The 24,079-nt window shown below is 44.0% G+C and overlaps 1 protein-coding gene across 3 annotated transcripts in view; it reads right to left on the bottom strand.

Annotated features, from left to right (window-relative positions):
* Positions 1-17,891, bottom strand: part of LOC110531258 (tensin-2) — a 75,889-nt gene extending 57,998 nt beyond the window's left edge. For 2 of the 3 annotated variants that reach the window (XM_036988832.1, XM_036988833.1), the window contains exon 1: positions 17,438-17,891. In XM_036988832.1, the coding sequence (XP_036844727.1) occupies positions 17,438-17,563 (126 nt within the window). In that variant the 5' untranslated portion in view covers positions 17,564-17,891. Of the gene's footprint in view, positions 1-7,722; positions 7,874-17,437 lie in introns of those variants that run through there. The other variant, XM_036988834.1, reaches the window with a different exon arrangement.
* Positions 17,892-24,079: the final 6,188 nt, after the last annotated feature.

Genomic DNA, 24,079 nt, shown 5'->3' with positions numbered 1-24,079 from the left:
TGTGAATTGCCCAGATCTTAATGTTATCCAGTTCAGGAACTACAGATGCATCAACACAAGTCCTTTACACTTTATAAAGGCACATGGAAACTCCAACTCAAACAAGCTACGTTCAACAGGCAGTTGCAGGCCCTGTCTGACGATTGATAATGGTGTAGTTGATATGACTGTAAGATTGGTTGCTATCGTGCAACAGCCTAAACACTCTATATTATTTGAAAACCGAGGGGGTATTCAAGTTTCTGGAACTCACATTTGAACTAAAAGCACTGGGTGAGCAGACCCCAGTGGGCTTCTCTTGTGATGTAACAATAGCAGATCTAAGAGTGGAGTTTAAACGAATGGGTAGAAGATTACAACAGGCAACACCCCTGGCAGTATAGACAACAGTAGGAAGATAACGCATAGAGGATGTATTACCTGAGCTGGGCTTGCTCTGGAGAGGAGGGAAGAAAAGAGAGGAGCGTTTCTAGTGAAACTGCTCCAACAACTTGAAAACTTGGACACACGTTTCAAATCAACATCGGTATCTTGGTTTTCTCTATGTCTAATGTTTTCTCTATGTCTAATGTTGGTCTAGCTCTCTGTGATTTACATTTTTTTTTTTTTTTTACATTTGACCCCTTTTTCTCCCCAATGTCTCATCGCTACAACTCCCGTACGGGCTTGGGAGAGACGAAGGTTGAAAGTCATGCGTCCTCCGATACACAACCAACCAAGCCGCTGCTTCTTCTTTAACACAGCGCACATCCAACCCGGAAGCCAGCCGCACCAATGTGTCAGAGGCAACACAGTGCACCTGGCAACCTTGGTTAGCGTGCACTGCGCCCGGCCCGCCACAGGAGTTGCTGGTGCGCGATGAGACAAGGACACCCCTACCGACCAAGCCCGCAGCCCACAGACCTCCCGGTCGCGGCCGGTTACGACAGAGCCTGGGCGCGAACCCAGGGACTCTGATGGCACAGCTGGCGCTGCAGCGCCCTTAACCACTGCGCCACCCGGGAGGCCCTGCTCTCTGTGATTTTTATGATTCTTTAGTTGACATATTTGTTGAAAAACATGCTTACAATTCCTGCAATGCTCCTCGTACATTACTTCCTCTATACTAACTATTTGTTTTACACGTTTGGGATTTTCACCAGCAGGCTATATCCCATTTACCTTCATGGAAAAGTAAAGCCTAAAACGGGAATGATAACGTCTTACTCATCAGCCGCACAAATACAACTTTAAACTGGGTTCAAAAAAATGCAGTCACTTGTGACAACCCCTCCTCTCTTAAAAATACCTTACAAGTACACACCAATGAGTTTCTACCTAAAAAACAGACTATGTGTATTCAGTCAGTGTAATGGGACAAACCTTTACCGTCAACTCACCGAGTGTCCCGTCTGTGCTGGGACAGCCCCCTACCCCCTCACCCCTCAGGCATCAACAGCAGTACAGCACACAAGAGGGTCCTGTTCTCTTATTTTTTGTCGTCCAGCTCAGAGAACCAGAAGTTCTTCAGTCAAAGAACCGCTTTTTGAAAAGAAAGCCCTCCCCTTCCTTCTCCCTGTTTACCAGAAGCCCCAGAAGATGGATTGAAGGGAGGAGCCGACATATACACACTGATGCTACACAAATCCATCCCTACATGCTTTTCTCTCTTCCCCTCCAAAAATGGCTTGATATTTAGTTAACACGATGTGTATTTTGTGGCACACTCAACCAGACTGAACACACTGACCCGTAGCACTCACTTCCGTCATCATGAAGTGCTTTGAGAGACTAGTCAAGGACCATATCACCTCCACCCTACCCTAGACCCACTCCAATTTGCTTACTGCCCCAATAGGTCCACAGACGATCGCAATCACACTGCACTCTGCCCTAACCCATCTGGACAAGAGGAATACCTATGTAAGGATGCTGTTCATCGACTACAGCTCAGCATTTAACACCATAGTACCCTCCAAACTCGTCATTAAGCTCGAGACCCACTCCGCCCTGTGCAACTGGGTCCTGGACTTCCTGAGGGGCCGCCCCCAGGTGGTGAGTGTAGGTAACAATATCTCCACCCCGCTGATCCTCAACACTGGGGCCCCACAAGGGTGAGTTCTCAGCCCTCTCCTGTACTCCCTGTTCACCCATGACTGCGTGGCCATGCACGCCTCCAACTCAATCATCAAGTTTGCAGACGACACTACAGTGGTAGGCTTGATTACCAACAAAGACGAGACGGCCTACAGGGAGGAGGTGAGGGCCCTCGGAGTGTAGTGTCAGGAAAATAACCTCACACTCAATGTCAACAAAACAAAGGAGATGATCGTGGACTTCAGGAAACAGCAGAAGGAGCACCCCCCTATCACAACGACAGGACAGTAGTGGAGAGGGTGGAAAGTTTTAAGTTCCTCGGCGGTCCACATCACGGACAAACTGAAATGGTCCACCCACACAGACAGCATGGTGAAGAAGGCGTACAGATGCACAATCGAGAGCATCCTGTCGGGCTGTATCACTGCCTGGTACGGCAACTGCTCCGTCCACAACCATAAGGCTCTCCAGAGTGTAGTGAGGTCTGCACAACGCATCACCGGGGGCAAACTCTGCCTGGCCGGTTCCCCTCTTTCCACTGGGATTCTCTGCCTCTAACCCTATTACAGGGGCTGAGTCACTGGCTTACTGGGGCTCTCTCATGCCGTCCCTGGAGGGGATGCGTCACCTGAGTGGGTTGATTCACTGATGTGGTCATCCTCTCTGGGTTGCCCCAGTTGCCCCCCCCCCCTTGGGTTGTGCCGTGGCGGAGGTCTTTGTGGGCTATACTCAGCCTTGTCTCAGGATGGTAAGTTGGTGGTTGAAGATATCCCTCTAGTGGTGTGGGGGCTGTTCTTTGGCAAAGTGGGTGGGGTTATATCCTTCCTGTTTGGCCCTGTCCGGGGGTGTCCTCGGATGGGGCCACAGTGTCTCCTGACCCCTCCTGTCTCAGCCTCCAGTATTTATGCTGCAGTAGTTTATGTGTCGGGGGGCTAGGGTCAGTTTGTTATATCTGGAGTACTTCTCCTGTCCAATTCGGTGTCCTGTGTGAATCTAAGTGTGCGTTCTCTAATTCTCTCCTTCTCTCTTTCTTTCTCTCTCTCTGAGGACCTGAGCCCTAGGACCATGCCCCAGGACTACCTGACATGATGACTCGTTGCTGTCCCCAGTCCACCTGGCCGTGCTGCTGCTCCAGTTTCAACTGACCTGAGCCCTAGGACCATGCCCCAGGACTACCTGACATGATGACTCCTTGCTGTCCCCAGTCCACCTGACCGTGCTGCTGCTCCAGTTTCAACTGTTCTGCCTTATTATTATTCGACCATGCTGGTCATTTATGAACATTTGAACATCTTGGCCATGTTCTGTTATAATCTCCACCTGGCACAGCCAGAAGAGGACTAGCCACCCCACATAGCCTGGTTCCTCTCTAGGGTTCTTCCTAGGTTTTGGCCTTTCTAGGGAGTTTTTCCTAGCCACCGTGCTTCTACACCTGCATTGCTTGCTGTTTGGGGTTTTAGGCTGGGTTTCTGTACAGCACTTTGAGATATCAGCTGATGTACGAAGGGCTATATAAATAAATTTGATTTGATTTGATTTGAAACTACCTGCCCTCCAGGACACCTACACCACCCGATGTCACAGGAAGGCCAAAAAGATCATCAAGGACAACAACCACCCGAGACACTGCCTGTTCACCCCGCTATCATCCAGAATGCGAGGCCAGTACAGGTGCATCAAAGCAGGGACCGAGAGACTGAAAAACAGCTTCTATCTCAAGGCCATCAGACTGTTAAACAGCCACCACTAACATTGAGTGGCTGCTGCCAACATACTGACTCAACTCCAGCCACTTTATTAATAATGGAATTGATGCAATAAATGTATCACTAGCCACTTTAAACAATGATACCTAATATAATGTTTACATACCCTACATTACTCATCTCATATGTATATACTGTACTCTATACCATCTACTGCATCTCGCCTATGCCGTTCGGCCATCACTCATTCATTTATTTTTATGTACATATTCTTATTCATTCCTTTACACTTGTAAGGTAGTTGTTGTGAAATTGTTAGGTGAGATTACTTATTAGATATTACTGCATGGTCGGAACTAGAAGCACAAGCATTTCGCTACATTCGCATTAACATCTGCTAACCATGTGTATGTGACAAATAACATTTGATTTGATTTGATTTAATAATGAATGTATGCATTGTCTGGATGTGGGGCCTAAACAGTAGTGTTGACTGGTCACTGTAGGTCCAGAGAGAGTGCATCATACTGTGCGTGACATCTGGGCCAGCATCCACAAAGTGTCTCAGAGTAGGAGTGCAGATCTAGGGTCTGTCCATACAATCTTATTAATTATGATCTAAAAGTCTAAACTGATGCTAGATCAGCAGTTCTAGGCTGAGATGCTTTGTGGATACAGGCTCTGGTCTCTGACTCTGAACATTACAACTGACTGTTGTCTTTGTGGATACAGGCTCTGGTCTCTGACGCTGAACATTACAACGGACTGTTGTCTTTGTGGATACAGGCTCTGGTCTCTGACGCTGAACATTACAACTGACTGTTGTCTTTGTGGATACAGGCTCTGGTCTCTGACGCTGAACATTAAAACGGACTGTTCTCTTTGTGGATACAGGCTCTGGTCTCTGACTCTGAACATTACAACTGACTGTTGTCTTTGTGGATACAGGCTCTGGTCTCTGACTCTGAACATTACAACTGGCTGTTGTCTTTGTGGATACAGGCTCTGGTCTCTGACTCTGAACATTACAACTGGCTGTTGTCTTTGTGGATACAGGCTCTGGTCTCTGACTCTGAACATTACAACTGGCTGTTGTCTTTGTGGATACAGGCTCTGGTCTCTGACTCTGAACATTAAAACGGACTGTTGTCTTTGTGGATACAGGCTCTGGTCTCTGACTCTGAACATTAAAACGGACTGTTGTCTTTGTGGATACAGGCTCTGGTCTCTGACTCTGAACATTACAACTGGCTGTTGTCTTTGTGGATACAGGCTCTGGTCTCTGACTCTGAACATTAAAACGGACTGTTGTCTTTGTGGATACAGGCTCTGGTCTCTGACTCTGAACATTAAAACGGACTGTTGTCTTTGTGGATACAGGCTCTGGTCTCTGACGCTGAACATTACAACGGACTGTTGTCTTTGTGGATACAGGCTCTGGTCTCTGACTCTGAACATTAAAACGGACTGTTGTCTTTGTGGATACAGGCTCTGGTCTCTGACTCTGACATCATGTAGTAAAATGATTCCAGTAGCATAATACCATTGGTAATACACCATCCCCCATCCACTATGCATCTGTGTGACACATATTGTTAGTGTGTGTGTGTGTGTGTGTGTGTGTGTGTGTGTGTGTGTGTGTGTGTGTGTGTGTGTGTGTGTGTGTGTGTGTGTGCGTGCGTGCGTGCGTGCGTGCGTGCGTGCGTGCGTGCGTGTGTGTGTGCATGTGTCTGAAATACAGACCATCTCCCTCCATTGAAAACCAGTGTGTCACAGATGGAGATGAAGTGTGTGTGTGTATCTATGTATGTAAGTTTGTGTGTGTTCTCTCCGTATTCCCTTTCCCTATCAGTAATAGAAAGTCTACAGATGTGTGTGTGTGTGTGTGTGTGTGTCCTCTGTGCAGCCACCCTCCACAGGAGGACAGTGAGTCTCAGAAAGACAGTGTGTCTCAGAATGACAGTGTGTCTCAGAATGACAGTGTGTCTCGGAAGGACAATGAGTCTCAGAAGGACAGTGAGTCTCAGAGAGACAGTTTGTCTCAGAAGGACAGTGTGTCTCAGAATGACAGTGAGTCTCAGAAGGACAGTGTGTCTCAGAATGACAGTGTGTCTCAGAATGACAGTGAGTCTCAGAAGGACAGTGTGTCTCAGAAGGACAGTGATTCTCAGAAGGGTGGGACAAGGCAGCAGAGGGAACGGAGAGTTTGTTCCTGTAGTGAGGTCAGTGTTGCGCTACGACACACTTCCTGTGTAGCTCTGCTCCCTGTTTTCACCATGTGATTTGTTGAGATAGTTGTCTGTCTGAAGAGGACCCTCCTCCCCCAAAAAATGTTTTTTCTCCACCATTTAAAATGACAGAGAGAAGACAACATCCCCCCCAGACCTAGTTTATGATGTTCTGGGATATCCAAGACTACTTACCATCCCCATCCTGCTCCTACTGCTCAGGGGCCATATCCATATATCTCAGGGTAGGAATGCTGATCTAGGATCAGCTCAACCCTGTCCACTGTAATCTTAATCATTATGATCTCAAAGGCAAAACTGATCCTAGACTTACTCTGAGATGCTTTATAAATATGAGCCTTGGAATGGTTCTACTGTGTCTCTGCTCCTTTCTCCCTCTGAGTCTGAACCACAACACTGCTGCTGGATCTGGGCCCTACCAGCTACTGGTAAATGATGTGTGCAGGTCACTGCACTAGACAGTCTTTTAGCAGTAGGCCTAACACTGTTATAACCGCCAAAGCAAAGATTGGACAATGTTACCGTGTTACTTTTCCACTGTGGTTTCCCTCGTGTTATTAATACACATGTTGAGACCGCGAGGAAGGAACTTTTGACATGGTATTGGAGGAGATTGATTGGATGATACTAAAGCACACATCCACGTCTCCCCTCGTCACACACACACACACGCACACGCACACGCACACGCACACACACACACACACACGCACGCACACACACACACACACACACACACACACTTTATTGGTCAAGCCATTGTTTGCAGTGTCCTCTTACTCATCTGGTAATCCCAATGCCTACTCCACAACATAGGACAAACACACACACACTCACACACAGCACGTGCACAAAAGCATGCACACACATTACCTGGCTTACCACCACTGCCTGTTTATTTCAAATGTAATTTGTCTTTAAGTTAACACACATGAACACACACACACGTCTTTAAGGCGATCAGCATACACTTTCAGAAAATGTATGCTATTGGTAAAGGATGGGAAATTGTTATGACGCAGTAATAAACACAGAACACCTTGGAGTTGGAGAGACAGGGAGGGGAGGGGTGCGCGTGAAGCCATAGGATCATTTCACCACTTAGTTGTAGTTGTATCTGTCAACGCTGCAAGAATACCGCGCAATTATATCGGAATATACGGTCATTGGGCAAATATACTAGACTACACTGAGACTATGACGACCTTAATCTCATAGCAAAACCACAATATTAGTAATCTGATCTAGAAGGAATTTCACTTTAGTATAGTTTGCCAGATAATAATTATCCTGCGGAAGAGTCTCGAACATATCATTCAGTCGGACAAATGACCTTATGTCCGATGTCGGCTATTGTCAAATAACAAGCTAGAGCCGCGTAAAGAGTCAATTTATCTAACCGCGCAAAACATGTAGAGAAAAAGTGTATATAAACACAAACAACACAAGAACATTAGACAAACAACTAACTATAAACTATGTGTTATATCAGCATGATAACATTTTGACGGTGAAGGGACGCGCAGAGCACGCAACTGAATGGGGTGAATATACTGTCAAATACAGGATGCTTGCGCACTCCCCCCCACACACCCCAATGTAACGCTTTGATTCCATCACGAACCTATGCATAGTAGACAACAAACAAGTACCTTTCAATAATAATAATGACTTTCCAATTATGTTCTTACCTTGTTCATTTCTTTTTCTTTTAAGTCTTCGACTTTAGTTCAAAACTTCTCTTACATTCCCAAAAAGTCCTCAAAACATATTTTGTGACTGAAATGTATCTTCTTTCATTTGGTCTCGTTCTGCTCTGTGGTTATGGGTGGAGACATTAAAGGAAAGGCAATTGTGGATTTGTATTACCAGAATTCCACTCTGTGATTGGTCAGATCTGGGAGGGGAGAGTTAAAATATTTCCCCGGGATTGGCCAGGATTGGGAATTACATATGTAATTTCTGGGGGCAAGTCAAAATGTTCTGCAACATTACACATTAACCAGCATGAGTTTTCTGTTGTTGTTGTTGTTGTTGTTTGTAGCTTTGGTAGAATAATTATAGATCCAAACTAGTAAACAGACACAGACACACACACACACACACACACACACACACACACACACACACACACACACACACACACACACACACACACACACACACACACACACAGTCTTGTACAGCTAACTTTGTTGGGACACAATTCAGTCCCATTCAAAATCCAATTTTCCCTAACCCTAACCCGTAATCTTGCCCTAACCCTAACCTTAACCCAAAAACCTAACCTTGACCTTAACCCTAACCCTATCCCTAGCTCCTAACCCTAACCCTAAACCTAATTCTAACCCTAACACCAATTCTAACCCCCTAGAAATAGCATTTGACCTTGTGGGGACTAACAAAATGTCCCCAGCTGGTAAAATATTTGTTTGTTTACTATTTACTGTTAAACACTTCTACACACACACACACACACACACACACACACACACACACACACACACACACACACACACACACACACACACACACACTTTAAATGTATCTACACAAATTGTAAGATTAGACATGGGCGTAATGCAATGAGAGGTGAGTCTAAAGACCCCCCCATCTTTTGTAATAAACTCTCGTGGGTGGACAATTTTCTTCAGGTGTCAAACTATATCCATGTTACCATTAGCACAAGAGCTACACCATGTGGGGGAAACACAGAAGTGCAACAAGTTAGCAAGTGCGTCAGTGTTGTGGCGTAACACGTTTTCACTCAATCCAGAGGTGGTGTCGCGAGTTCCGAAATGACCCCTAACCCCTATTCCCCAGCCATGTCTGTCGATCTGAGAGGATAGGGTAGGTGGAAGCAATATGTCGATGTTTCTACCCAGCCAATCAGAAGCCAAGATTAAACTATTTATTACCATAATGCTCAAGAGAATAGTGATAAATACCAATAATCTGTGCAATTTGCCAACCCATGTATCTGTTCCATTTCCATTATCATGCCATACATGCAAAACTATTCATAATAACATTATTTATGACTATGTGTCAGTCAGAGAGTAAACACATTCTCACAGAAACATGACTCTAGTGACTGCATGCACAATTTGAGTGTAACTCGTAGGAATCCCAGAACAACACATCCAGTCCAGTCTTTAAAAAATGTCTAAACGCCATGGAATTTCCTCTTGTATTAAAACGGAGGGTCCAGGGACTTTTATTTGTCTGGAACTTTTTTCTGTTGGACCGTGGAGGAAATGGGGGAGAGGGGGAGACAGGGGGAGAGGGGGAGACAGGAGGAGAGGGGGGAGAGGGGGAGAGAGGGGAGAGAGGGGAGAGGGGGTGAGGGGGAGAGAGGGGAGAGGGGAGAGGGGGAGAGGGGGTGAGGGGGAGAGGGGGAGAGGGGTGAGGGGGAGAGAGGGGAGAGGGGGAGAGGGGGTGAGGGGGAGAGGGGGAGAGAGGGGAGAGGGGGAGAGGGGGTGAGGGGGTGAGGGGGAGAGGGGGAGAGAGGGGGGAGGGGGAGAGGGGGAGAGAGGGGAGAGGGGAGAGAGGGGAGAGGGGGAGTGGGGGAGAGGCGAGAGGGGGTCAGGGGGGAGGAGCAGGCAGACCACAAGAGAGTTTAACAAAATATAGGGGTACCTCCTCCAGCTGACAAGATGCTGGGAATCTGGGATTTAAGCTTGACGAGTGGGGGGTAGGGTTGGGGGGTTGGGGGGTTGGGGCATGGAGGAGGGATTTGATTACAGCTGTTGTATTGGCCGTAGCACAAATATACTTGTCACATCCTCCAATACACATAGACATGAGGATGGACATGTATATTTATTTACAAAGAAAGATACAAGGACAGAGGCAAATACGAGAGAGGGGGCCAACAGCTTTGAACCTCAAATAGGAGGCCAGCTAAGCCTGTATAATAGCAGATCAGGCAGTACTGCCTCCCACCATTACATCTTTAACGGTGCAGAGATACTGAGAAATGGAGACCCAGTGAGCCAGACTGATCCTCATCAACATGGAACAGATAGAATGATACCTCTAAAATAAGATAGACATCAACTTTTTGTTGGCTGAAGTTCACAGAGCATAGCACTTGGGGGAACAGGGGAAAGGCATGGAGCAACTTAGAGGTAAATGAGAAAGGTTTAGAGAGTGGGAACATTGGCAAAGAGGAAATGAGGTGGGGGAGAGGGGAGCTGTAATGCTTGAGGAATGATTGTGTTAGACAGCACTAAGCCAAAGGTTGATAAGTTACAGCTGTACAGACAGAGAGAGAGAGAGTGAGGCAGAGAAAGAGAGAAAGACAGACAGAATGAGAGGGGGAAGAGAGTGAGAGAAGGAGAAAGAGACGATAATTACAAACGCACGTGAGAAAATAGAGCTTGTCTGAGAGGTCCTCTGTGGGGTTGTATATATTTTGGGAATATTTACATTTATCCTACATGAGAGATGAATAAAATGCTGAATCATATCCCACTTACTTGATGTGCCCTGCCTACCTTTCCTGCCAAGTTCCAGCTCATTCCATGAACATGTCCTACTCTTTCAAAACACTCTTTTGAATAGACGTCAAGAAATTATTTGAGAAGAAAATAAAATATTATTTTGGGGGGATTCTGTTTTTTATTTATTGGTGGGTCAGGGATTTGTTGGGGTGGCAAGATTTAGAGAAAGGAAAGGTCTCTACTTTCATCTCATACTCTGCCCCATACACACATTCCTCAAATACTGATCACAGTTTTGGACAGATTATAGTTCCAAACCAATCCAGTCTAGTCAAAGCTTCCTGGAGTTTGACCACAGATAACAGGATGGTGTGGGTTGTCAGTGTTTGTCTCCATGTGATTGAGTTTGTGGTAGTGTGTGTTAGTGGATCGTTGTGTTTACGTGTATTTGTGTCTGTGTAAGAGTATCTGGTCGTACAGGATATTTTTACCCTTGACCCGACAATGCTCTTTCCTGTGTTGGGTATTTAGAAAATGCCTGTGGAATATGGTTGCCATGACGCAGTACTGGTTAAAGCATCGATGGTCCTCAAGGAATTCTTAACAATTTTCTTGTGACCATTGAATGGATGAGTAATCTGAGCCTGAAGAACTGCTGTGTGGTACATCTGTAAACCAAAGTAACAGGTACAACCAGAGGGATATCTGGCCATCTATGCTATAGGACTGCAGTGTTGTTCTACTCTAATCTTCACAACTCTAGAGAGGTAGAGTTGCCCATCTATGCTATAGGACTGCAGTGTTGTTCTACTCTAATCTTCACAACTCTAGAGAGGTAGAATTGCCCATCTATGCTATAGGACTGCAGTGTTGTTCTACTCTAATCTTCATAACTCTAGAGAGATAGAGTTGCCCATCTATGCTATAGGACTGCAGTGTTGTTCTACTCTAATCTTCACAACTCTAGAGAGGTAGAGTTGCCCATCTATGCTGTAGGACTGCAGTCTTGTTCTACTCTAATCTTCACAACTCTAGAGAGGTAGAGTTGCCCATCTATGCTGTAGGACTGCAGTCTTGTTCTACTCTAATCTTCACAACTCTAGAGAGGTAGAGTTGCCCATCTATGCTATAGGACTGCAGTGTTGTTCTACTCTAATCTTCACAACTCTAGAGAGGGAGAGCTGCCCTCTGGTTTAGGATGAAGGGATCATAGGCAAATATCACAATGTTCTCCGGAGATCACGATAGGCTTAGAAATAGAGTGAGTATCATATCCAGATATATTCAATTGCCAAGCAGAAATTACCCCTCTGGCTATGATCTCTGTTGTACATTCGGCTACAGAAAATTGTGTTTTCTTTTGCCTGCCAAGTCATTTAATTATATTAGCCATTAAATGGAGCTTCTCTATGATAACAACACAGCCAGCCCACTCACCGGATGTACTGTAGATAACAGCCAGCATAACAGAGTAGTGACGCATCATGACTCGTACCACATGACCTGTGAGGCTGAAAAACAATGACCAGTAGAACAAGTACCTTGGTCGCAGTCCCCTGCTCAGAAGTTGCATGCATCAACCAATGGTTGCGTGTCACGTCATCAACTGTGTTATCAACTGAAAGATTTCTATTTCATATGATGTGTTTAGCGGATACGTTAAATACCTATCCAGGTGTCCTAAGATCTGGCAGGTGTCAGAAACACCTAGGCAGAGGAACGCAAATCATTGTCTTTGGCACTCATTTTACCTAACAGGGAAACGATAATCCCCAGAGGGACATTATTGTAAATTGTATAAAAAGTCAATAAGATATTTTCCATCCTGATCTCTTCACGTAATTTTTTTTACATTAACAGCTGCAGCCAAACCAGTCAAAATTAAATAAAATTATCAGATCAGCTCTGTGATAGATTAGTAACAACATTAGTAGAAGGCCAGTACTGTAGATCAGCTCTGTGATAGATTAGTAACAACATTAGAAGAAGGCCAGTACTGTAGATCAGCTCTGTGATAGATTAGTAACAACATGAGAAGAAGGCCAGTACTGTAGATCAGCTCTGTGATAGATTAGTAACAACATGAGAAGAAGGCCAGTACTGTAGATCAGCTCTGTGATAGATTAGTAACAACATGAGAAGTAGGTCAGTATTGTAGATCAGCTCTGTGATAGATTAGTAACAACATTAGTAGAAGGCCAGTACTGTAGATCAGCTCTGTGATAGATTAGTAACAACATTAGTAGAAGGCCAGTATTGTAGATCAGCTCTGTGATATATTAGTAACAACATTAGTCGAAGGCCAGTACTGTAGATCAGCTCTGTGATAGATTAGTAACAACATGAGAAGAAGGCCAGTACTGTAGATCAGCTCTGTGATAGATTAGTAACAACATGAGAAGAAGGCCAGTACTGTAGATCAGCTTTGTGATAGATTAGTAACAACATTAGTAGAAGGCCAGTACTGTAGATCAGCTCTGTGATAGATTAGTAACAACATGAGAAGAAGGCCAGTACTGTAGATCAGCTCTGTGATAGATTAGTAACAACATTAGTAGAAGGCCAGTATTGTAGATCAGCTCTGTGATAGATTAGTAACAACATGAGTAGAAGGCCAGTACTGTAGATCAGCTCTGTGATAGATTAGTAACAACATGAGAAGAAGGCCAGTACTGTAGATCAGCTCTGTGATAGATTAGTAACAACATTAGTAGAAGGCCAGTACTGTAGATCAGCTCTGTGATAGATTAGTAACAACATGAGTAGAAGGCCAGTACTGTAGATCAGCTCTGTGATAGATTAGTAACAACATGAGAAGTATGCCAGTACTGTAGTTCAGCTCTGTGATAGATTAGTAACAACATGAGAAGTATGCCAGTACTGTAGATCAGCTCTGTGATAGATTAGTAACAACATTAGAAGAAGGCCAGTACTGTAGATCAGCTCTGTGATACATTAGTAACAACATGAGAAGGCCAGTACTGTAGATCAGCTCTGTGATAGATTAGTAACAACATGAGAAGAAGGCCAGTACTGTAGATCAGCTCTGTGATAGATTAGTAACAACATGAGAAGTAGGCCAGTACTGTAGATCAGCTCTGTGATAGATTAGTAACAACATTAGTAGAAGGCCAGTATTGTAGATCAGCTCTGTGATAGATTAGTAACAACATGAGTAGAAGGCCAGTATTGTAGATCAGCTCTGTGATAGATTAGTAACAACATGAGAAGTAGGCCAGTACTGTAGATCAGCTCTGTGATAGATTAGTAACAACATGAGAAGAAGGCCAGTACTGTAGATCAGCTCTGTGATAGATTAGTAACAACATGAGTAGAAGGCCAGTACTGTAGATCAGCTCTGTGATAGATTAGTAACAACATTAGAAGAAGGCCAGTACTGTAGATCAGCTCTGTGATAGATTAGTAACAACATTAGAAGAAGGCCAGTACTGTAGATCAGCTCTGTGATAGATTAGTAACAACATTAGAAGAAGGCCAGTACTGTAGATCAGCTCTGTGATAGATTAGTAACAACATTAGTAGAAGGCCAGTACTGTAGATCAGCTCTGTGATAGATTAGTAACAACATTAGTAGAAGGCCAGTATTGTAGATCAGCTCTGTGATAGATTAGTAACAACATGAGAAGAAGGCCAGTATTGTAGATCAGCTTTGTGATAGATTAGTAACAACATGAGAAGAAGGCCAGTACTGTAGATCAGCTCTGTGATAGATTAGTAACAACATTAGAAGAAGGCCAGTACTGTAGATAAGCTCTGTGATAGATTAGTAACAACATGAGAAGAAGGCCAGTACTGTAGATCAGCTCTGTGATAGATTAGTAACAACGTGAGAAGAAGGCCAGTATTGTAGATCAGCTTTGTGATAGATTAGTAACAACATGAGTAGAAGGTCAGTATTGTAGATCAGCTCTGTGATAGATTAGTAACAACATGAGAAGGCCAGTACTGTAGATCAGCTCTGTGATAGATTAGTAACAACATGAGAAGTAGGCCAGTACTGTAGATCAGCTCTGTGATAGATTAGTAACAACATGAGAAGTAGGCCAGTATTGTAGATCAGCTCTGTGATAGATTAGTAACAACATTAGTAGAAGGCCAGTACTGTATCAGCTCTGTGATAGATTAGTAACAACATTAGAAGAAGGCCAGTACTGTATCAGCTCTGTGATAGATAATTAACAACATTAGAAGAAGGCCAGTACTGTAGATCAGCTCTGTGATAGATTAGTAACAACATTAGAAGATGCCAGTACTGTAGATCAGCTCTGTGATAGATTAGTAACAACATGAGAAGAAGGCCAGTACTGTAGATCAGCTCTGTGATAGATTAGTAACAACATTAGTAGAAGGCCAGTACTGTAGATCAGCTCTGTGATACATTAGTAACAACATGAGAAGTAGGCCAGTACTGTAGATCAGCTCTGTGATACATTAGTAACAACATGAGAAGGCCAGTACTGTAGATCAGCTCTGTGATAGATTAGTAACAACATGAGAAGAAGGCCAGTACTGTAGATCAGCTATGTGATTGATTAGTAACAGCATGAGAAGAAGGCCAGTACTGTAGATCAGCTCTGTGATAGATTAGTAACAACATGAGAAGAAGGCCAGTACTGTAGATCAGCTCTGTGATAGATTAGTAACAACATGAGAAGAAGGCCAGTACTGTAGATCAGCTCTGTGATAGATTAGTAACAACATTAGAAGAAGGCCAGTACTGTAGATCAGCTCTGTGATAGATTAGTAACAACATGAGAAGAAGGCCAGTACTGTAGATCAGCTCTGTGATAGATTAGTAACAACATTAGTAGAAGGCCAGTACTGTAGATCAGCTCTGTGATAGATTAGTAACAACATGAGAAGTAGGCCAGTATTGTAGATCAGCTCTGTGATAGATTAGTAACAACATTAGTAGAAGGCCAGTACTGTATCAGTTCTGTGATAGATTAGTAACAACATTAGAAGAAGGCCAGTACTGTAGATCAGCTCTGTGATAGATTAGTAACAACATGAGAAGAAGGCCAGTACTGTAGATCAGCTCTGTGATAGATTAGTAACAACATGAGAAGTAAGTCAGTACTGTAGATCAGCTCTGTGATAGATTAGTAACAACATGACAAGTAGGCCAGTACTGTAGATCAGCTCTGTGATAGATTAGTAACAACATGAGAAGTAGGCCAGTACTGTAGATCAGATCTGTGATAGATTAGTAACAACATGAGAAGAAGGCCAGTATTGTAGATCAGCTCTGTGATAGATTAGTAACAACATGAGAAGAAGGCCAGTACTGCAGATCAGCTTTGTGATAGATTAGTAACAACATTAGAAGAAGGCCAGTACTGTAGATCAGCTCTGTGATAGATTAGTAACAACATTAGTAGAAGGCCAGTATTGTAGATCAGCTCTGTGATAGATTAGTAACAACATGAGAAGTAGGTCAGTATTGTAGATCAGCTCTGTGATAGATTAGTAACAACATGAGAAGTAGGTCAGTATTGTAGATCAGCTCTGTGATAGATTAGTAACAACATTAGAAGAAGGCCAGTACTGTAGATCAGCTATGTGATTGATTAGTAACAACATGAGAAGAAGGCCAGTACTGTAGATCAGCTCTGTGATAGATTAGTAACAACATGAGAAGAAGGCCAGTACTGTAGATCAGGTCTGTGATAGATTAGTAACAACATGAGAAGAAGGCCAGTACTGTAGATCAGCTCTGTGATAGATTAGTAACAACATTAGAAGAAGGCCAGTACTGTAGATCAGCTCTGTGATAGATTAGTAACAACATGAGAAGAAGGCCAGTACTGTAGATCAGCTCTGTGATAGATTAGTAACAACATGAGAAGGCCAGTACTGTAGATCAGCTCTGTGATAGATTAGTAACAACATGAGAAGTAGGCCAGTATTGTAGATCAGCTCTGTGATAGATTAGTAACAACATGAGAAGAAGGCCAGTACTGTAGATCAGCTCTGTGATAGATTAGTAACAACATGAGAAGTAGGCCAGTATTGTAGATCAGCTCTGTGATAGATTAGTAACAACATGAGAAGAAGGCCAGTACTGTATCAGCTCTGCGATAGATTAGTAACAACATGAGAAGTAGGTCAGTACTGTAGATCAGCTCTGTGATAGATTAGTAACAACATGAGAAGTATGCCAGTACTGTAGATCAGCTCTGTGATAGATTAGTAACAACATGAGAAGTAGGTCAGTACTGTAGATCAGCTCTGTGATAGATTAGTAACAACATGAGAAGAAGGTCAGTACTGTATCAGCTCTGTGATAGATTAGTAACAACATGAGAAGGCCAGTACTGTAGATCAGCGCTGTGATAGATTAGTAACAACATGAGAAGAGAATAACCCATTCTGACAGTAGACCCCAGGTCCCTTTCTGACGAGTCAGCTGGATGCCGTCCAGAGGGCTAAGCATTCCCACGCTGGATAGTATGTGTTGTAACCATGGGGATTTACAATAACACCAATGTAACCAATCAGGGTTCCAATTATACATGGACTCTTGTGGGTGCCCAACATCTCTTGGGGGTGCCCAACATCTCTTGGGGGTGCCCAACATCTCTTTGGGGTGCCCAACATCTCTTTGGGGTGCCCAACATCTCTTTGGGGTGCCCAACATCTCTTGTGGTTCTCCAACGTCCATATCTTTGACCATTTCTATTCTGATAAGGGGGCCCTGATTTGTTATGGGGGAGCCCCCCCCAACCCCCACTGTAATTTAAAACCTGCACCCAAACATGGGCACAGACACCAGACACAACTCACAGTAACAAGCACACTCATATACACAGACCAAACACATACACATTCCTTGATGAAAATATGCAAATATAAATCAGGATGTGAAAGGGTCCTAAAACTCAGCTCTATTGTATTGGACCAGCTGTGGCCCCATAGATGAGCCCACCCAGAGACTCACCTTAGTCAGCCTCATCCTGCCGCTGTTGGACCTCTCTGGACCTCTCTGCGTCAGTGACCCTCTCACCACGGGCACAGGCTCTGCTTCCTCCCCACAGCAAGGCTCCGCAGTCAGGACGCAACCCATATAGAGATGTGAGCCCTGGCGCGCTCTCTCTTCTGTCCTCTCTCTCCCTGTCCACCTCTCCCTATACTCTACCAGACACTGTTTTCCTGCGTAGTCTCAGGCAGCTGTTTTTGTTGGCTGACGCGAGGCCCTTCCCCTTTTTCTGGCTCCCATTCAGCCTCACGCTCACTCTCCAAGGGCCAGAGGATATACCTTCTCTCACTCCTCTCTCTGTCTCCCACAGACACATGCATCCCCCGTCTCTCAAATACTCATATACTATATTCTTTACATATATGGTCTCTCTCCCTCTGTCTTCTCTCATAGCAATATCAATACCTCTCTGTTTCTCCCTCCCTCTTGCTCTGAAACACTCTCTGTTTCTCCCTCCCTCTTGCTCTGAAACACTCTGTTTCTCCCTCCCTCTTGCTCTGAAACACTCTCTGTTTCTCCCTCCCTCTCTCACTCTGAATCCCTCTGTTTCTCCCTCCCTCCCTCTCTCACTCTGAAACCCCCTCTGTTACTCCTTCTCTCACTCTGAAACCGTCTCTGTTTCTCCCTCTCTCTCTCACTCTGAAACCGTCTCTGTTTCTCCCTCTCTCTCTCACTCTGAAACCGTCTCTGTTTCTCCCTCTCTCTCTCACTCTGAAACCGTCTCTGTTTCTCCCTCTCTCTCTCACTCTGAAACACTCTCTGTTACTCCTTCTCTCTCTCACTCTGAAACCTTCTTTGTTACTCCCTCTCTCTCTCACTCTGAAACCGTCTCTGTTACTCCTTCTCTCTCTCACTCTGAAACCCCCTCTGTTACTCCTTCTCTCTCTCACTCTGAAACCCTCTATGTTTCTCCTTCTCTCTCTCACTCTGAAACCCCCTCTGTTATTCCTTCTCTCTCTCACTCTGAAACCCTCTATGTTTCTCCTTCTCTCTCTCACTCTGAAACCCCCTCTGTTACTCCTTCTCTCTCTCACTCTGAAACCCTCTGTTACTCCCTCTCTCTCTCACTCTGAAACCGTCTCTGTTACTCCCTCTCTCTCTCTCACTCTGAAACCGTCTCTGTTACTCCCTCTCTCTCACTCTGAAACCCTCTGTTACTCCCTCCCTCTCTCACTCTGAAACCCTCTGCTACTCAATCAAATTTAAATCAATCAATCAAATGTATTTATACAGCCCTTCTTACATCAGCTGATGTCACAAAGTCCTGTATAGAAACCCAGCCTAAAACCCCAAACCTCAAGCAATGCAGGTGTAGAAGCACGGTGGCTAGGAAAAACTCCCTACTCCCTCTCTCTCTCACTCTGAAACCCTTTCTGTTACTCCCTCCCTCTCTCGCACTGAAACCCTCTTTGTTTCTCCCTCTCTCTCTCTGAACACTCCGTTTCCTGCTCACACATACACAGTAATCTTGCTAGACATTTTCTGTATTGTCAGAAATGGGTTCATCAAAACCAACACAACCAACACAAACAGTTGCAGTTTGGATGCTCTAAAACTACAGACCTCTTAGCATGGAACCACAGACCTCTTAGCACGGAACCACAGACCTCTTAGCATGGAACCACAGACCTCTTAGCATGGAACCACAGACCTCTTAGCATGGAACGACAGACCTCTTAGCATGGAACCACAGACCTCTTAGCATGGAACCACAGACCTCTTAGCAGGGAACCACAGACCTCTTAGCATGGAACCACAGACCTCTTAGCACGGAACGACAGACCTCTTAGCATGGAACCACAGACCTCTTAGCATGGAACCACAGACCTCTTAGCACGGAACCACAGACCTCTTAGCATGGAACCACAGACCTCTTAGCATGGAACAACAGACCTCTTAGCATGGAACCACAGACCTCTTAGCATGGAACCACACACCTCTTAGCATGGAACCACAGACCTCTTAGCACGGAACCACAGACCTCTTAGCATGGAACCACAGACCTCTTAGCATGGAACCACAGACCTCTTAGCACGGAACCACAGACCTCTTAGCACGGAACCACAGACCTCTTAGCATGGAACCACAGACCTCTTAGCATGGAACCACAGACCTCTTAGCATGGAACCACAGACCTCTTAGCATGGAACCACAGACCTCTTAGCACGGAACCACAGACCTCTTAGCATGGAACCACAGACCTCTTAGCATGGAACCACAGACCTCTTAGCACGGAACGACCGACCTCTTAGCACGGAACCACAGACCTCTTAGCATGGAACCACAGACCTCTTAGCACGGAACGACAGACCTCTTAGCATGGAACCACAGACCTCTTAGCATGGAACCACAGACCTCTTAGCATGGAACCACAGACCTCTTAGCATGGAACCACAGACCTCTTAGCATGGAACCACAGACCTCTTAGCATGGAACCACATACCTCTTAGCATGGAACCACATATCTCTTAGCATGGAAGCAGTCTCCTCTTCCCAGACCAGTTACAAACTTGCAACATAAGTTCCAAGTGGTCAGAAGTGCTGTTTAGCTTATAGTCATCTATAAGCTAAACATCTAACATTTTGTCTCCACCTCAGAGGCTAGACAAAGTTAACTTACAGACCTGCTAACCTGCTATGACACTTTGCTACTGCTCCCAGAAGAGGCTCGTCAGTCGTCCAGATCCTAGAGTCAGAGAGCAACATTAGTCTTATTCTTTCTTTGTTTCTCCTGTCTTGTTGTTGTTTGTTTCTCATAGTCTTTTTGTTGTTGTTTGTTTCTCCTGTCTTTTGTTGTTGTTTGTTTCTCCTGTCTTTTTGTTGTTGTTTGTTTCCCCTGTCTTTTTGTTGTTGTTTGTTTCTCCTGTCTTCTTGTTGTTTGTTTCTCCTGTCTTTTTGTTGTTGTTTGTTTCTCCTGTCTTTTGTTGTTGTTTGTTTCTCCTGTCTTTTTGTTGTTGTTTGTTTCCCCTGTCTTTTGTTGTTGTTTGTTTCTTCTGTCTTTTTGTTGTTGTTTGATTCTCCTGTCTTGTTGTTGTTTGTTTCTCCTGTCTTGTTGTTGTTTGTTTCTCCTGTCTTTTTGTTGTTGTTTGTTTCTCCTGTCTTCTTGTTGTTGTTGTTTGTTTCCCCTGTCTTTTTGTTGTTGTTTGTTTCTCCTGTCTTTTTGTTGTTGTTTGTTTCTCCTGTCTTTTTGTTGTTGTTTGTTTCTCCTGTCTTGTTGCTGTTTGTTTCCCCTGTCTTTTGTGTTGTTGTTTGTTTCTCCTGTCTTTTTGTTGTTGTTTGTTTCTCCTGTCTTGTTGTTGTTGTTTGTTTATCCTGTCTTTTTTTGTTTTTTGAATTTTACCCCTTTTTCTCCCCAATTTTGTGGTATCCAATTGTTGTAGTAGCTACTATCTTGTCTCATTGCTACAACTCCCGTATGGGCTCGGGAGAGACGAAGGCTGAATGTCATGCGTCCTCCGATACACAACCCAACCAGCCGTACTGCTTCTTAACACAACGCGCATCCAACCCGGAAGCCAGGCTACACCGTGCACCTGGCAACCTTGGCTAGCGCGCACTGCGCCCGGCCCGCCACAGGAGTCACTGGTGTGCGATGAGACAAGGAGATCCCTACCGACCAATCCCTCCCTAACCCGGACGACGCTAGGCCAATTGTGCGTCGCCCCACGGACCTCCCGGTCGCGGCCGGTTATGACAGAGCCTGTGTGCGAACCCAGGGACTCTGATGGCACAGCTGGCGCTGCAGTACAGCGCCCTCAACCACTGCGCCACCCGGGAGGCCCTTCTCCTGTCTTTTTGTTGTTGTTTGTTTCTCCTGTCTTCTTGTTGTTGTTTGTTTCTCCTGTCTTTTTGTTGTTTGTTTCTCCTGTCTTTTTGTTGTTGTTTGTTTCTTCTGTCTTTTTGTTGTTGTTTGTTTCTCCTGTCTTTTTGTTGTTGTTTGTTTATCCTGTCTTGTTGTTGTTTGTTTCTCCTGTCTTTTTGTTGTTGTTTGATTCTCCTGTCTTGTTGTTGTTTGTTTCTCCTGTCTTGTTGTTGTTTGTTTCTCCTGTCTTTTTGTTGTTGTTTGTTTCTCCTGTCTTCTTGTTGTTGCTGTTTGTTTCCCCTGTCTTTTTGTTGTTGTTTGTTTCTTCTGTCTTTTTGTTGTTGTTTGTTTCTCCTGTCTTGTTGCTGTTTGTTTCTCCTGTCTTGTTGTTGTTTGTTTCTCCTGTCTTGTTGTTGTTGTTTGTTTCTCCTGTCTTGTTGTTGTTTGTTTCTCCTGTCTTGTTGTTGTTTGTTTCTCCTGTCTTGTTGTTGTTTGTTTCTCCTGTCTTCTTGTTGTTGTTGTTTGTTTCTCCTGTCTTGTTGTTGTTTGTTTCTCCTGTCTTGTTGTTGTTTGTTTCTCCTGTCTTGTTGTTGTTTGTTTCTCCTGTCTTGTTGTTGTTTGTTTCTCCTGTCTTGTTGTTGTTTGTTTCTCCTGTCTTTTTGTTGTTGTTTGTTTCTCCTGTCTTCTTGTTGTTGTTGTTTGTTTCCCCTGTCTTTTTGTTGTTGTTTGTTTCTTCTGTCTTTTTGTTGTTGTTTGTTTCTTCTGTCTTTTTGTTGTTGTTTGTTTCTTCTGTCTTTTTGTTGTTGTTTGTTTCTCCTGTCTTCTTGTTGTTTGTTTCCTCTGTCTTTTTTGTTGTTGTTTGTTTCTCCTGTCTTTTTGTTGTTGTTTGTTTCTCCTGTCTTTTTGTTGTTGTTTGTTTCTCCTGTCTTTTTGTTGTTGTTTGATTCCCCTGTCTTTTTGTTGTTGTTTGTTTCTCCTGTCTTTTTGTTGTTATTTGTTTCTCCTGTCTTTATGTTGTTGTTTGTTTCTCCTGTCTTTTTGTTGTTTGTTTCTCCTGTCTTTTTGTTGTTGTTTGATTCTCCTGTCTTTTTGTTGTTGTTTGATTCTCCTGTCTTGTTGTTGTTTGTTTCTCCTGTCTTTTTGCTGTTGTTTGTTTCTCCTGTTCAGAGTGTGTTGGCTGCTGCATGTGAGCTTGCAGGGATTTGATATCATACCCCTTAAAGGGATACTTCAGTATTTTGGCACTGAGGCCCTTTTTCTACTTCCCAGAGTCAGATGAACTTGTGGGTACCATACAAATGGTATACACGAGTTCATCTGACTCCTGGGAAGTAGATAAAGGGCCCCATTGACAAAATCCCAAAGTATCCCTTTAAAAGGCCAACTCTTGATGTGCCTCCAAAACCCCCTCTCACTCCCTCACTCCACTCCCCTTTCCTCTCTCTCTCGCCTCCTCTTACCCCCTCCCCCTCCCCTACCCCAACTCTCTTTCCCTAATCCCCCCACCCCAACTTTCTTTCCCTAACCCCCACCTACCCCCAACTCTCTTGCCCTAACCCCCTCCTCCTACCCCTCCAGTTGTTTCCAGATCCCCATTTGTGTGTTTTCAACTGAACCCCTCCTGCTTTAACCACAGTAAAATGAACTCATGTTAATCAACTTTGTCCTTAGATCCTGTGTGGAGCAGACTGATCACAGGGAGAATGTTTGGATAAAGCCTGAGGATCTAGAGCTGGGCTTCCAGACACGTAGTACTGGTTATCAAAGTATACCAAAGTTAACAGAGGTCGTTAAAGCCAGAATGCTGCATTCATTTCAATATCAGATCAGATACAGTGACACTAAAAGAGCACATTTTGTGTACTTTTGATATTTTAAGTAGAATATTGAATTTTAAAAGCCTGCTTGCTAAATTAAACGAAGTGCCCTTTAATATACGCAGAGTGTAAATCAAATCAAATCAAATTGTATTGGTCACATACACGTGTTTAGCAGATGTTATTGGTCACATACACGTGTTCAGCAGATGTTATTGGTTACATACACGTGTTTAGCAGATGTTATTGCGGGTGTAGCGAAATTCTTGTGTTTCTAGCTCCGACAGTTCAGTAACATCTAACAAGTAATATTTAACAATTTCACAAAATACACCCAATACACACAAATCTAAGTAAAGGAATGGAATTAAGAGTATGTAATATATGGAATTAAGAGTATGTAATATATGGACGAGCAATGTCAGAGCGGCATAGACTAAGATACAGTAGAATAGTATAGGATACAGTATATACTGTACATGAGATGAGTAAAGCAAGATATGTAAACATTATTAAAGTGACTGGTGTTCCAGTTGTTAAAGTGGCCAGTTAAGTCTACAGTTGCAAGAAAGTTTGCGAACCCTTTGAAATTACCTGGATTTCTGCATTGATTACTCATAAAATGTGGTCTGATCTTCATCTAAGTCACAATAATAGACAAACACAATCTGACTAAACTAAGAACACACAAACGGATGTACTTTTCCCATTTTTATTGAAGACATTGAGTAATCATTCACAATGCAGGCTGGAAAAAAGTATGTGAACCTCTGTGTTAACGACTCCTCCAAAAGCTATATGGAGTCATGTGTTTCAATTAAGGAGATGAGATTGGAGGTGTGGGTTGCACAGGTGCCCTGCCCTTTAAATAAAGGCACACGAAGCCTGGTTACTGACAAATCTGTTCTTCTCCAGAAAGATTGGTTAGTGTGAACCATGCCTCGATCCCAACAACTTTCACAGGACCTTAGAAGACGCATTATA

The sequence above is a fragment of the Oncorhynchus mykiss genome, chromosome 9 (genome assembly GCF_013265735.2).
Source record: "Oncorhynchus mykiss isolate Arlee chromosome 9, USDA_OmykA_1.1, whole genome shotgun sequence".
NCBI classification, from domain to species: Eukaryota; Metazoa; Chordata; class Actinopteri; order Salmoniformes; family Salmonidae; genus Oncorhynchus; species Oncorhynchus mykiss.
This window is presented reverse-complemented; position numbering and strand designations above follow the sequence as displayed.